The following is a 15548-nucleotide window of genomic DNA, read 5'->3' on the forward strand; positions in this document are numbered from 1 at the left end:
AGTGTCAAGTCACTTAATAAATCGTCAGCTGTACATTAATCAAGAAATGCAAACCCTATTAAAGAAACTCATGAAATTAACTAGTCCTTGAACAGTCATTAATAGATCAAATCATAATTATTGTTAAGTTTTATTTTCTCTTAATAAAATTCAGAAAAGGTGCTTTAATTACTTATTTCAAAAGTGGGTGTTCCCACTTTTATGTTTAAAACCTGTCTTCCAGGGGAAGACCTAAAGTATCTTAAGGACAAAGTATGGAAAAGGCTGGTACTGAACTGACTCAGCAGGAATTAGGAAAAAAAAAAACCAAAACAATAAAACAGTAAAACATAAAATTCCTTCCTCTGAATAAAAGCATATTTTACCTTCCAGTTTACATCAGGGTTGTCTTGCTGATTTTTAAAGTGCCTTGGGGAAAAAAAGCAGAAGGATATGAGACTTCAGTCACAAGATACACTTTCATGAACCTTTACAGAGTAAGTCTTAGAGGGGCCACAGACAACATTCATTCGCCTGCCCAGTGACTCCACCTGAAGGCTGGAAGTCATGATGTGTGTGTCTCTACTTACTCGAGCATCATTTCTCTAACAGTTGTGGACACTTTATCTCTGGAACTGTCATTCCAAATTAACTCCGGATTTTCATGAGTTCCTTCAAAAATGTGGACAGCAGCTTCAGGGTTGTCTCTCATGGCATCCATAAAAACGCTTGGGAGAAATTTCATTAATGTAATTCGAACCTAGATGAAAGAGGTTTGAGAAAGAAAACAGACCCGTTGGAAACATCTCAGTATTGGTTTGCTTTACATTTCTCTGAGATAGAACGTGGCTGTACTTTGTGTTACGGCTGCTGTGGGCCATAACTAGCATCTAGAACTTCGGCAGCGAGAGAAGAGGAACCTTGGTAACTAACAGATAAACCAAAGGTAACAAGACTCACTAACGACCTGCTACTACTTGCCTATCCAGTTTTCATTTCCTTGCTCCACCTCAAATTCAAGAAATGTTTAAAAAAAAAATCCAGCACCACTCGTGTGCAGTTCCCAGAGCACATCTGGCCACAACCTGCCCTGCACACGCTGCTCCCTCTTCCCAGAAGGCCCTCAGCTGGCCTATCCCTCCATCTCTCCCCCCACATGCTAGTATGAATTCAGTACACAAAGAAACATCAAGAGCTCTGAACCTCCGAGCAGCCAATGAACTAACGGAAAGTGTCAGTTACACGACAGAGAGCATCTACGAAACAGCAGGTATGTCACTTTTCTTGGTCAAATGGGTCTAAGACCTAAATACAAGGGCTAAAACTATAAAACTCACAGGAAAAAACAGGTACAGATCTTTCTGACCTTAGATTAGATAATGGTTTCTTAGATACGACATCCCAAGCCCAAGCTACAAGGACAACAAGTGCTGGGAGGAAGGGGAATGAAAGTGACTGCTGAAAGGGACGGGCCTTTCCCCATGTTGATGAAAATGCCCTGTAACTGACTGCTGTTGTCCAAGCCGCTGAGCTGTGCATTCTGTATGTGTGAATTATGTGGTATGTCAGTTGTATCTCAATAAAGCTGTTACCAAAAAGGGAAAAAGTTACTGATGCCAGTTCTAGAATCCCTTGCTGCAAATCATTCAGTAAAGAAGCTGATACTTGTATTTTTCACTATACAGAAAATTGACACGTAAATATATTCACCTTGGCAAAATATCCCTCATTTACTTCAAAAGTCAAAAAGTTACTGAAGAGCTCAAAATAATTTCAGTACACATTTATTTTAAATATTAAAACATTATTTAAAACATCTAATATTAGATGTTATAATTACGTGCTACTCAAATCTAGCTTTAAGAAAACTCAATATTCTTCATTTTACAGACCCTTTCTATAGACATTCAAATAAAATCACCCATATCTCATCAATCCTGCTGATGACAAACTATCAGCCACACTTTCAAAATAAAACGGTTCCAGGTCCTGTGACAGATTCTCAATAGCTAAACTGGGAGATCAGGCAAGAAAGAAAACAAATTGAATGCAGCCTGTTTTGCTGAAGTGAAATCAGACTCTGGAAGCGAGGGCTCAGGAGCCTTTATTTCATATCTGGCTTGGCACAGACAATGCTTCAGTGAGCATTACTTCATGTGAAACTGATTTAACAGAAGAAGGGACTTTGTTTACACCCATGCCTGGATGCAATTCAATGTAGAAGTATTGTTCTAACAGGTTCCTGCTCTACAAACTGGACCGTGGTTCCAGAGATCATCTCGCCATCTCCAGATTCGCAGCGTGAGCTCTCCCTGCAGAGAAGGGAAGCAGGGTGCCATTACGCTCACGTGCTGTGTGGCCTTACTTCAAGAGGCTGGTATATACACCCGTAAGGGGTGTATAAGGACACAGATAACCATCTCCTTCATGAGCTGCTTTCATAGGCCAATTCTCAAAGTGTGAAAATCTAACCTCACCTATCTTCTGACATAACTGAAATACGCTTTTTTTCTTTCTTCAAGGGGGATGAACAGTTTTATCACTGCAATTCAAACACTCCCTTAAGGCTTCTCAATTGTAGCACAGGCTTCCCCAAATATATTTTTTCTCTAACTAGTAATACACAGGGACAATTTCAGGTATGTTGATCTTCCAGCTTTCACATAGGTTATTTCCTCAGCATCTCAGACTTTGGTAAACCTCATGAAATCAGTTATCAAAGTAACAGAGCTTTAACAATTAATTTCTTTCTAAGAACCTATTTGTGCTCACCTTTGGACCTATTAGTTTATCTGCTGTCATTTTAGCAAAAAGTTCTGCTGTCTGGGCTCGAACTTGTGGATGTGTTGAATTACAGAACATATCTAGTAAGTAAATCAAAGCTCCTGTGAAGGAAAAAAATAATTAGTGTTTATACTCCATGTAAAAAATATGACTTTTATAATCAGTAGAATTCATTTTCAACCTTATTTAAACTCAATGCAGTTATTTTTTTAAAACTGTAAGCCTTCCAAAGCATTCTTCTCATTTATTAGACTATACAAAGCAGCTCAAAGTAAGCTTCATAATTACTGAGAGTGATTAGGTGAGAAAGCACTTCACTCATTACCTTTTGCCATTGCTTCTTTGATTATTTTTGTACTTGATGTCAAAGCATAAAGAGTTTCCAGAACAAGCTGACGACCTGCAGAGTAAAAGACATTTCAAGGAATGTATCATCACATCAGCTTACACATTTACCGGGCGTTGGTGCCAGAGACTAAACTAGGTGTTCTACACAGGGTAGCATATGTTCATCTTCACAAAAACCAGCAAAAGAGGTATTCTGATCTTGTCATGAGTGAGGAAGCGGAGGCCCAGCTTGATCAGCCCATGGATTTACAGCTAGTGGTACAGCTGAGTTTTTACAGAGGAATGTCTGACTCGAAAGGGCACATGCATCACCACTATGCTGTACTGTCTTCCTACCCACTGTTCACTGTGCAAACAAAATCTTCTCACCTCCTGCCACCCTGCAGATGCTCTGTTCAGGGATCTAGGAGTTTTATGCGGTGCTACTGTCTTACAGAAATGAGTTGGAAGTAGCAGTTGCAACACACTGTTCCAATCTAAGACCCAACAGCATCCTTCTGGACACAGTCTGGGCACCTTTCACCCCTTGTCATTGAAGCAGGCAGGGCTACTGGACTTCGCTCTTCTAGAGTCGAATGGCAGCACCAGACAGGTGACCAAAGTAATAAACAGTTGGCAAAGAGGGTGGAGGCTGCCAAGTATTAGGCCGAGACTAAAACAACAAACACTGGTGGCCAGACTGAGGTAAGTTAACAGGCAGAATGAACACTCAAAAGATTTTTAGAAGAAATAATGCTTCATGGAAAACTCATCACTGTTCTAACCACAGCTTTGAAGGAAAACAAGTCTTTGGAGGGGGGTTGGGGAAGTTAAAATTTTATGTATTTAATGTCCCTTAGCAAATAGTGGAAGATAATTTGGTCTACGACGTAAATGATAGCAGGGTAGGCTGAGCTATCTAGATGTAAGCTGTTTCACCTGTAAGGTTAGAATACTGACTAGACTGTATACATCAGATATAAATATAAAATAAGACTTTCAAACTATGACTTCTGTAGCATTCTTCACTTCATCAATCAGTTTAATTCTGCATTGTCTGAAGGCTTACAAAGCTGTTGGAAACTGACAAAAAAGAAAAACCAACTAAAGGTTGTAAAAATCATCTGCAAATGACTTTCAAACATGTTATTTATTAAAGAAAAGAAAATTATTCATTGGAAATCCCACTCCACTCAATTCACTGAACATAAAAGGAATTCCTAACACGTGCAAGGCACAGAAGCACACCATGATCGAGGCAGACAAGTTCCTGCTCTCAAGGAGGTAGACAGGATTAACACGACTTCCAAGGGGTTGGCAAAGCTGACTCAGCAAAGTATGCTGATGGTCAGTGAAGTTGGAGTCATATCGCAACTGCCTTTGAAAAGCGATCTCAAGGTTGATTCTAGCACAACTACACACTAGACAACTGCACGTACGTTTATAAGAAGGCTGAATTAGTGCAGGCTGTATTCAAGAAATCAGGTTGGTGTATTTTTTTAAACTGATCTCATTCGGTGGTAGTAGTCACTATCAGTATCAAATCAGTAAATGGCAACACAGGACTGAACTTTAAGCTGAACACAAGGTGATTTTTATCTTAAGCGTTTCTTCTATTTTCTAAGACCAATTGTGGTTTTTAAATAAACCATGGAATATTAGTCAATTCTCAATTACTCATGTGTAGCTCACACTCAGCCAATGAAAAATCCTCAATTCTTTTCCTTTGCTTTTGGATCTCTCTCACCTCCAACTTTCAATACGGGAAATACAAAGTAATTTTATTAACTATGTAAAAAAGTAATTAGGAAGACAAATCTAACATAAAGCATACCACTTAAAATATTCCAAAACTAAACAGGATAACGTTATGTCAGGTTTTTTACTATCTATGTAACTGCTCCCCTCCATGGGTTAACTGTGCTGTGGTTTTGAAAATTCCATTTGTGAATATACGTACTTGATGGCAAAGAATGTAGAAGAGCCAATAAATTGGACAAAACCATTGATTCAGCAATATTGTTTACACAATCTTGGTTAGATGTCACTATATTCACAACCTGAAAATTAATCAACAGGATATTAATTAAGAGTTTTGAAAATAATCTCAGACTTAAAACAAATTTAAGTCAAATTAGTCAGAACTAAATAAATGTAAGGCTTCACCAAAATGAAAAAAATGTTTGGAGAACAAAATAATTTTTAGGCAAGAGTTTAATTTTAAGAGATTGGCTTTATTACTTTGATCTTTGGAGAAGTAAAATATGTTAATACTAATGCATATATTATGAACATTCAATTTCTATTAATTTAGAGGTAAGAAATAAAATAATCTAAACAAATACTTTAGCACCAATTTACAATCTCAAGATTACAAAAAGCCTTCAATCCTACACAGTTCATGCTCCAGAACTATGGTGTACACTGCAGTGTTTTCCAATCATAGATCTGCAGTGGGAAGATTAGGAAATGAATGATCTTCATTACTGGGACTTTCTTTTAGCTTTTAGAGGGAGAAAGTAAATGTCTTCAGTGCCCAGTACAACAGATTGGGTCTATCTTTCCGTTATAAAGAAAATAGGTATATTTTTCTTTCAAAGAGCATGATCTCTCATGTTTAACTTTTATAATATGCATCTAAAGATCAATGTCACTTAACTTCAATCATGTGGTCGAATCTCAAAGCAAAATGTAGATCTAATAATGCTTATCTTAAAAGTTAACAAGGTACTTGAAGGAAATAGTTAGAGAAGCACACTTTTCAATGAAAAGAACACACTAGTTAAGCTCTTTGACCAATCCAACCTTTATTGTTTTACTAAACATCTTTTTAAGACCAGAATGCCATCTAAGAACTTAATCACTCATTAACTACTCATGAACCTGTTAACTGCAGGGCTGAATTCTTTATAATGGATTGTTCTTATTACAACAAGCAGGATCATTTGGAAAAAGATCCTGGCAGCTCACCCTGGGTGCCTGAACGAGTCCCCTGTGACTGGGGTTTCCCCCACTTCTCCCAGAGAAAAAGGCTCCACCCAAACAGCTTCTTACGGGACCAATTATTTCATTCTCCTGAAGGAGCCCCCCCTCCCCAAAACCACTCTCAAACCCCCACAGCCCACAGGTTCTGAGCAGTTGCTTTTCCTAGACAGCTCCTGTAAAGTGTGACACCCTCACTGGAAAGGCTGCTTCTGTATCAGATTCATAAGAAGGGAGAGCAATGGAGGGGGAGGAGGAGGGTCTGTTCTCTGGAACACAACCAGAGTGCCCTGATCTCAACATGTGGGGACACAGAGATCAGGGAAATCTTGCCTCCTTTCCTTGCTGATGTGTGGCCTCCAAGCTTCCTGAGTCAAATCCATTCCTTAACTCACCCCACATGGCACTACACAACGCATTCCAAGTTCTAATGCATGACAGACAATGACCACAGAGAACCACCTTCAACAACACTATGCCACCTTTGCTCTTCAAAATGAGCATATTAATTCAAATTTTAAAAATATTCACTTGGCTTAAAAGGCAAAACACACGCAGACACACACACACACACACACACACAAAAGAGCACATGCAAACTTCAATGAAACTTCAGATAGTAATTAATCAAAGCTCAAACCATATATAGTAAGTGGTAGGAAAGACAACATGCTTTAGTACAAAATCCTTTCACCTCTAAAGCCAACTGCTGTACTTGACCAGCTCCATGGACTCGAAGAAGAGAAAATATTAACTTAAAGTGTCCAATGCATTCACTTTCAGAGCCTATGGAGTAAAAATAAAATGTTTAATTTTTATTACCAAGAGATGCTCTAAATTATTGACCTTCGAAAACCAATGTACACTGCTGGTTACTATCAACTCTAAGTCTCCAAAAGACTTTTCTCAACATTTGTGACATGAAGTAAGTGAAGTATCACCACTAAGCACAGTACATCTTAAGAAGCAAAACGCTGTTAGAGCTTCTGAGGCTTGTTTGGTTTTCATTTCCATCCCCACCGCTAGCTAGCTCACAAGCTGAAAACAAATTTACCAAATGCACAGTCCAAATACAATTCAAAAATAAAAAGTGTAAGGTGGGATTCTTACTCTTTACCGCTAGACCTCAGAGCTACCTCTCTCCGCCTAATTACATCTGGGGAGAGCGTGACGTCACGTGGCTTTTGATTAAGACTGAGAACTCTGCCACTTGAGGACTACATTACAAACAAACGAGTTCCAAATCGATGGCCAGCTTTGCTGCAATTTCTCTGTACCTAATACGCAACTCCAAACAATAACAAAGTTTTCTTCAGATTTTTACAAAATCTGCCTTTAATAACATCCCCATGTATACCTTGGGAATGAATGACTAATTTTCCTAACAACATTTAATTACTATTGCTTATTTTGTTTAACTCATTTGTTGGCAATAACCAAATGTCAGAAGTTTAATAGAACTGTAACACACAGTGAAAAGAGCAAAAAAGTACCTGCAATATAATTTTAAGTGTTAACAAAAAAGATGTGAGGTCTTCAATTAACTTAAGGTGGTTTCCTATTGCTTTAGGTTTTGTCGCCTATACTGGTTTATCAAAGTTAGAACTGGAAGAAGCTGTTGGATTTTCACTCATCCATCTCGCTGATAACATTCTTAGAAATGTCCTCTTAAAGATGTTTTAACAATTTTTTTTATTATTTTAATTATTTTTAATTGTTTTAATTATTATTATTTTTTTATTATTTTAATTTTTATACACGAATAACTTCAGGCAGTTTTTCAAAAATATGAATGGCCCATATACACATGGCATAGTGTTAAGGACCAAAAGAGGCAAAAATCAGATCACCAAATAAATCTAATTTAAGCACTTACACTTGTATGTTAACTTACGTCATCAATATGCAGTTTTATAAGAAGTTATTTTGCCTTTTCAACTCACTGAGACTTAACCTGCTCTTAGATATGACTTCTAAGCATGGTGACTTGACCTCTCCACCGTACCATATATAGGTAAAAATATTATGGGATCAGTTCCTAGTATTATATTAAGTATTACATCATAACCAAGAATAATTTTCCCTGATAAAATTGAGAACTGGAATTTTTAGGGCTCTTCTATTATAAGTATCTTACTGATCAAGGGTACAGTCACACACCTGGATTATATTTTATGACATTTCTCAGAGCCTCCAAAGCCATTTCCACTCTTGGCAAGCGGTCTCCATGCTGCTCGGACTCCACTTTTGCAGCGTGTGTGATTGCCATGAATGTGTGGAGGTACTGGGCCTGGGAGCCTATATAATCCAAGAGACTTGCAGCAAATGCTTTTGGAACCTAAGTTGAATGGAAAAATATTTAAAAACATGTGCGCCCTTGAGAATAACCTATTAGCGAAGACTCCACAGCAAAAACAAAAACATTTCAAGCTATGAAAGTGATTAAATTATACACACGCATGAATACATCTACAGATTAAGGGGGAGGGGGTGGAGAAACAGGACAAAATCCAATTGCGTTAGAAAGTATTTAACTTTTTTTGTCCTAATCCATTAGGGACTTGATATACTCCCATCAGTACTTTGATATAATTCTGAGACTAGAGTGTGTCTTCCCTTTACCAAAGTAATTGATAGTATGATATATAACTTCTATATTTCATTGTATTTTTATATTTAAAAATTACATGTATTTAAAATATGAAGTCAAAGGACAATCTTCAAAGAGACTGCACAAATCACTGAACTCATTCTGCTTAACAGCGATTTATATGTATTATTCTGTGGTAAATAATATACATTACAGTTTAGTAAATTCCTTTTTTTCCCAAGGGCAAACTCTGAAACAAAGCCTCACTTTTCCCCTCCTTATAAACCAATCAACCACCAAATCCTCCTTGTTATGTACTCCAAAAAGCAAAAACAAAAAAACTACAACAGAAACTTCCTACACCATCCCTAAGTACTAAGAAGAAAAAGAAGCTCCTCATTTGCTTCTGGAAGTGATTAGGGATCATCACAAAAGATGAACCTGGTGTGACTCTAGTCATCAACTTAAAATTCTGCTTTCCACCTGTGCTGTCCTAATTTCTTCTAATAAGAGAAGGACTTCTGTCAGGTGGTCTGATATTCAGTATGATAGTGTAAGCAATTTGACATGTAAATGGCCTTACACTTCCATGAGAGATCAGTAAAAGTTGAAGGCATATACACATGACACAGTGGGACAGTACTGTGCACAAAATATAAGAACAGCTGGGGAAGGAATAACTTCTTATTTATGAATCCACAAAATTAAATTCTTCAATGTTCAAAATAAAGAGGCTCATAAGTTATCAATGGTCACCCGTCACATACCCAAGTTAGCATAAAGCATTTGGCAAAAAAACAGGTATTATTTCGATGTATACAGTGTGAATAAACTAGTTGCTTTCAATAACAAATGATCAAAGGTATCAGACAAAACTAAAAGTCGAGAGCTTACCTCGAGTGGGAAAGTAGGGACTTCATTATACACCCTGACAAAAATCTCCCCTACAATAAGTTCTTTGGCATGATCACTGTAGACAAATTCTGATCCGTACGTTTTGTCACAATCACCCTTTTCAAAAAAGAAAATAGACTGTTAGATGTAAACTGGAGTCATTTGTGTCTGGTTTATAAATTTATCCACATTCAGCTTAATAACAAGACAAATAACTTGAAAGAGCCGTTCGTTTTCCATAGAGGAAAAACGTGGTAGGACACACATCACAGCACTCAGTGCAATTTTCATGTTTGTGATGTGGACTCTAGAACAGGTGCAGAGTTGTTACTTTTAATCCAAAGATCAATATTATAACTCATTTTAAAATTTCAAAAGATCACAGAGATCAGCCAATGAAATGTCTCAGAGCTGACGTCTATAAGCAAGGATAATACTTGGCCCTTCTTACTCCGCTCAGCAGACGTTTGGCCCCATCAGATATAGGGTAAGAGAGTGAAGAAATAAAGGGTTTTAAAAAACAATACATTAACTGCAAGTGCTGGAAAACAGGGTCTCTGAATAAAAGCAGCAGGGTAACAGAGGTTGACAAATCAAGAAGAGTTTCCATTTAATAAAGGAAAAGAAAAAGATAGAAAAGGAATGGGGTAAAAAAATAGTCCCAAGATTTAGACTTAGGTTGAAATCGCACAAAATTTAGGTTGGACTGACTGAAATATTATGTGAAAGTACATCATAAAGTTGTAAAGGGTCAAACAAAAAGATGATATTATGTCTCTTCTGGTGAGAGAACAGATGATGTATAGAAACCCGACACTTGTCCTCCTTAGCTCTGTTCGCTCTGCAATTTTCAAAGCTTCTACCTACAAAGAGCTCCGGTGACTATCAAGAAATGAGTTCAAAACCAAGTTTTGAAATTCTGAAGTATGAGTAATTCATACTATTAATGTGTCTCCTATTTAACTCAGCAGTTGATGTGCTGAGCTTTTATTACCTTAGCTTTTCTAATGGTTTTGCATACTACACTGAAATAAAAAAGACCAAGCCTTGAAAAAAAAATTTTTTTTAATAGTTCAGGAAATAACAGCAATGGTTCCTCTTTAAATAAACTCCAAACCCACAAACATAACTGTCTTCTAAACCATCAAGACTCAATCATCTATATATATACATTATCTAGGCCCTCTCCTTATTTCCCATCCTACTGTCTTTTTTTTCATGGCTTAACAGCTTCTTCACTAGATGGCGGCAGGATAGGAAAAATTACTCAATTTTGATACCAGAAAGCAATTTTGATTTACCGAGGGAAAGAAGCTAAAAAGAACACTTAAAACAGAGCTTCTGGGTTTAAAGAATGGTTAAAATAGAAGGCAGCTATATGTAAGTGGTAATTCAAAACACCACAAAAAATCCTCACGTATTATTAAATACAGTAAGAATGCTGTTATCAAATGGATCAAATATTAGATAGCAAAAAGCTAGTAGCTTGATGATCACCAAATGGAGAAATAATGGGTTTCTGTTTCGCCGACACTAACTTCTATTTCCGGAGATTCTATTACTGGAAGTTATCCAAGAACTTTATAAAACAATAACATACTTTTTTAATCATGTTTTCTTGTTGGGATTCAAGAAATTCAAGCAGTTCTGCTCTTGTAGAATTATTCCATATCAAATAAGGGCTCTCTGTGTTGCTGTTAAGCATCTTCAAAATCTAGGAGGCAGAATATTACTGTTTTATAAACTCAGAAGAAACACTGAAGTTATTTAGCATATATTAAAATTGCCCATTACATGCCAAGCACTGTAACAGATGTTTTAAGTATAAAACATCTCAATAATTCTAACAAGTGTGTTAACAATATCCATTTTGCAGCTGAGAAAAACCAAGACTGAGAAAGATCAAATTATTTGTCCCAGGTCTCATTATCTTAAAGTGGTGAAATTAGGATTCAAATTTGAGTCTGTTTGACTTCACAGTCTTAACATTTACTCTGCTATGGTGAAAATTACCCAAGATATTTCGTGTTAAAGCATTTTATAAACATGGCAATTTAAAGTAAACATTTTATTAAGTCCAGATGGAGTTCAGGACAGGATTTTGAAGTGTTAATTTTTTCCCCTTCTCTATAGTAGGTAATCAACAACTTGTTCGTATTTCTGGAAAGAATGTTTTCAGTCAGCAAAGTATATAACACTGGTGAACACAAAGTCCAGAAAAAGAATCAAGATCAAGATTGGCATCTAAAGCTCTTCCCTCTTACTCAGGGGCTCTGAAAAGCAACAATCTGCACAAAAAAACAGACTCAATCAGATTGCATTTAAAAAAAAAAAAAGGCTGTTTAAAAATCCCAGAAATACTCTACACATTTGGAACCCTGAGGACTTTTTTTCTTATAAAAGTATTAGATGATCATTAGAGAAAACATAACAAAATTAAAATAGCCTGCAATTCTGCCATTCTGGGAGGGATAACTACTTAACATATGGATACAGATCCATCCATTCATTTTTTTAATGCCAAAAATGGAACTTATGCTTTTCACTTAAAATACTTTAAACATCTTTTAATGTCTTTACACATACCTATACAATTTAACTTTTCATAGTACTCTATTTAGTGGATTTCTATAGGTCAATACTCTAATGTTACATTCTTAGATTGTTTCGCAATGATGCTTACAGAAGAGGTTGGGAGATCTACCATGGTCATATTTATTTTTGTCATATATGCGCGCATGCATGTGTGTATGCATTTACTTTTAGGATCTCAATGCTGAGTCCAAAGAAGTTATAGTTTATTTAAAAAACAGGTAAAAATATACTCTGGGTCTCCTGACTCCCAGCCCTCTCTCCAAGTTCGCTCTCTTGTCCTAGCCCTTTATGACTCAAGTTTATCAAGAATTAGGGTGAGCTCCACAGTGGAGAAACATGAAATTAATTTACCCTTACAGACAGAATAGACTTACAGAGCTGATATCATCAGCACCAATCCACAATAAGCCGAATTTCTTGGTTCAGAGAACAAGCATGTGAGCATTTTCAATTCTTAGGTTTCCTAGAGCAATCAACATTGCTATGTTCCTCTAATATGTAAGGGATCTTGCAATATTCATCAAAACCCAGGCTCCCTCTGAAGCACATACCTCAGTAGCACTGACCACAGCAAGTTTCCTGGCAACATAGGGGGTCAGCATGCCAGCTAAACTTTTCCTTATGGTGGGGTTTTCTGGGGTTGCCTGTTCTTCAGGCAGATACCCTCCAAGGCGACTTAGAGCACGGACACTCAGTTTGGCAAGGCTGTTGGCTACTTCCTGTTACAAAATAAGACATTAAAGTAGAATCCGTTATCTTATACAGAACCGAACCTGTACGAAACATTATTAAGGAGCAGAAAGTAAAAATAAACAAAAAAGGCACTGGAGCTCCCAACACTGATGGCAGAGAGTTTATGCTTGGGAGCTTATTCTTTTATTTATACGAAAGACCATCAGAATCTATGTACTCATTTATACCCAATGCAGGGTCCTGTAGATAATCGGATAGACAAAAAATATCTGTGAAAATCAGACAAGCTCTCAAGTGCTTGGGGGAGCTAGCCCCACTAGTCCAATAGCATTGTTACATTTCCCTGTGGTACACAACAATAACTTTGCAGTCATAAAGGTGACTGAGTAACCAGCAAAAAATTAATTTTTAACCAATATATGCTATCACAAATTCCCTTGCCTTGAATCCTTCTGGAACAAATGGCTAAGATAAAAAGTTTGAGGACTTAAAAACAGCAATAAATTTGGTTATCTTCAAAAACAGTGTATGCCTTGGGGGCCCTGGATAGTTGGGGCTTTGCTTTGTATTAACCTATGGTTTGGGTTCAAATTCAATGTTAAAGCAGTGTTCAAGTTACCTGCTGGTTTGTTTCTTCGCTTTTCTGAATGCCACTCTCTTCTAGTGTGTAGTCATAATTAAACAGATAACCAAGCAGATGCCACAAAACTCCAGCCTGCAATAGGTGTGTCTGCAGCCAGAAATCCACAGCAAAAGAACTGACACATTCTACCCCAAGAGCGGCCACCCGTGGAATACTCTGAGGATAAGAATAATGGAATTAATTACAGGGTTAAAGAAAAGCTCCCAAGAGAAACTGGCTGTGAATGTATGTCAAGCTTGCTGTCTTACTGTATGTTTACCTCCTCTCATATTTTCAATTCCAGTTTAAATCTGAATCCTATGTCCATTAAAGCCTAAATTTAACAGTAATCCTGTGACAAGACACAGAATTACTATCTTTGAAGCTAGTGTTCAAAGATTTGAGAATATAGTTTTGTTTCACTTCTTACATTTTTGATTTTTAAAAATACTAATAAGGCTTTAATAGCAACTCACATGCTAGTGATCTTAGAAGTGTATCAATGATATCTTTAGCACAGGTGTACAGGTTTACTTCTTTATATTAGAGTCTATTCTTATTAAACACTTCTAAGGACCTCCAGTAAATAAAACTGAGAACATATTTTCATTAGATTCCTTACTCTGAGATAACTTAGCCCAGGATCAGCACCCCAACCCTGTTCTACTCCAACACAACCCTCACTCTGCCTAGTTATCTGAGAAAGCCCCTTCCCAGCCACCTGTCACATCTCCCACAGTCAACCTCCCTCAGCACTCTCAGATTGGAAGGAAACGGCCAGCTCTGGGATCCCTACAGCCTTTCCACCAGGCAGTGACCTGCCTCTTAAGCTTCAGGTTTAACGTGGTCCTTCACTGTCGTTAGACTGATGGAGTCTAGACGTCTTTCTCTGCTTCCCTGCCTCTCCTTCAATGTTCAGAGAAGACCGGCTTCCCTCTGTGTCACTCTAGTCTTACTCTTTGTGGACCAGTCCAGGAGCAAAAGCCTATATTTACAGCAAGTCTTCTGTTAGAAGATGCTTTTAGAGGTTTATATAATTTACTTAAACATAATTTTAGGAAAACAGCTTGTTTATAAATTGGGGACTGGCTACCTGACAAGGAAAACCCATTGCTGACTGAATCCAGAAAGCCACAAAGGTGACCTCTACCTTGCCAAAATAGAGCACCCGACAAAGGTCCCTGATGATGCCAGGCATTTCTGTGATCTTCTCTCGGCATTCTTCAAACTGAGCAGCCACACTATAGCATTTGCTTATGTGCCCACACACCTGCAGACAACACAACAGAGGAAAAAAAAAAAAAGAGTCACACATGCATTCCTTATTTAAGATAGTGGAAATCGTATCAGCAGAGACTCATGAATAACGCTTATGGTACATACATACGATGCTTCAAAATTTAACAGAACATTGCTATTGCATTATTAGCATTTCTAGTTTAGATTTCCTACGGGTGCAGGGTTGGCAAAGCATGGCCACTAGGACCCACAGGCCAAATCAACCATGACCTATTTTTGTATGGCCACAAAACTAAGAATGGTTTTTACATTTTTAAAGAATTGTAAAAATGAAAAATAAAAAAATATGCAACAGAGACTGTATGTAACCTGAAAGCCTCAAATATTTACTCTCCAGTCCATACTGATAATGTCTGCCACCATCTGAATTAATGTATTTTTGTCCAGAATTCTATTCATGTACTACAAAATAGAGGATGAAACGCAAAAGCCTGTACTCAACAGTCTTTTTTTTTTTTTAAAGACTTTTACTGAGTTATAGTCATTTTACAATGCTATGTCCAATTCCAGTGTAGAGCACATTTCAGTTATACATGATCAACTGTCTTATATTCTAAATTTTGCTGGCATAAACAAAAGGCCACATAAAGAGATGAATTCTACAATGATCTTAATGAATTCCTGACGGATCTTCTATCAAAGAATTTAGCAGAAAATAAGCCACTGTAATTATTAGGGACAGGAGAGGGAGGCAGAGAAGGAAATTATGGAAGGGGATAGAAGATAAATGAAACAAGAATGGCAAAATGACAACTGTTTGAAACTTGGCAACAGGGACAAGGG

At 37.3% G+C, this 15548-nt stretch overlaps 1 protein-coding gene across 2 annotated transcripts in view; it reads right to left on the reverse strand.

The window, feature by feature from the left end:
- The window catches only part of DNAJC13 (DnaJ heat shock protein family (Hsp40) member C13), a 106763-nt gene that overhangs the window by 12734 nt on the left and 78481 nt on the right, over nt 1-15548 (reverse strand). For both annotated transcript variants that reach the window (XM_010947740.3, XM_010947739.3), the window contains 12 exons: nt 14617-14736; nt 13464-13643; nt 12703-12870; nt 11157-11270; nt 9557-9673; nt 8233-8410; nt 6767-6858; nt 5051-5150; nt 3089-3163; nt 2752-2864; nt 570-739; nt 366-408 (listed from right to left, as the gene is read on the reverse strand). In XM_010947740.3, the coding sequence (XP_010946042.2) occupies nt 366-408; nt 570-739; nt 2752-2864; nt 3089-3163; nt 5051-5150; nt 6767-6858; nt 8233-8410; nt 9557-9673; nt 11157-11270; nt 12703-12870; nt 13464-13643; nt 14617-14736 (1470 nt within the window). The remainder of the gene's footprint in view (nt 1-365; nt 409-569; nt 740-2751; nt 2865-3088; nt 3164-5050; nt 5151-6766; nt 6859-8232; nt 8411-9556; nt 9674-11156; nt 11271-12702; nt 12871-13463; nt 13644-14616; nt 14737-15548) is intronic.

Source organism: Camelus bactrianus, chromosome 1, assembly GCF_048773025.1.
Source record: "Camelus bactrianus isolate YW-2024 breed Bactrian camel chromosome 1, ASM4877302v1, whole genome shotgun sequence".
NCBI classification, from domain to species: domain Eukaryota; kingdom Metazoa; phylum Chordata; class Mammalia; order Artiodactyla; family Camelidae; genus Camelus; species Camelus bactrianus.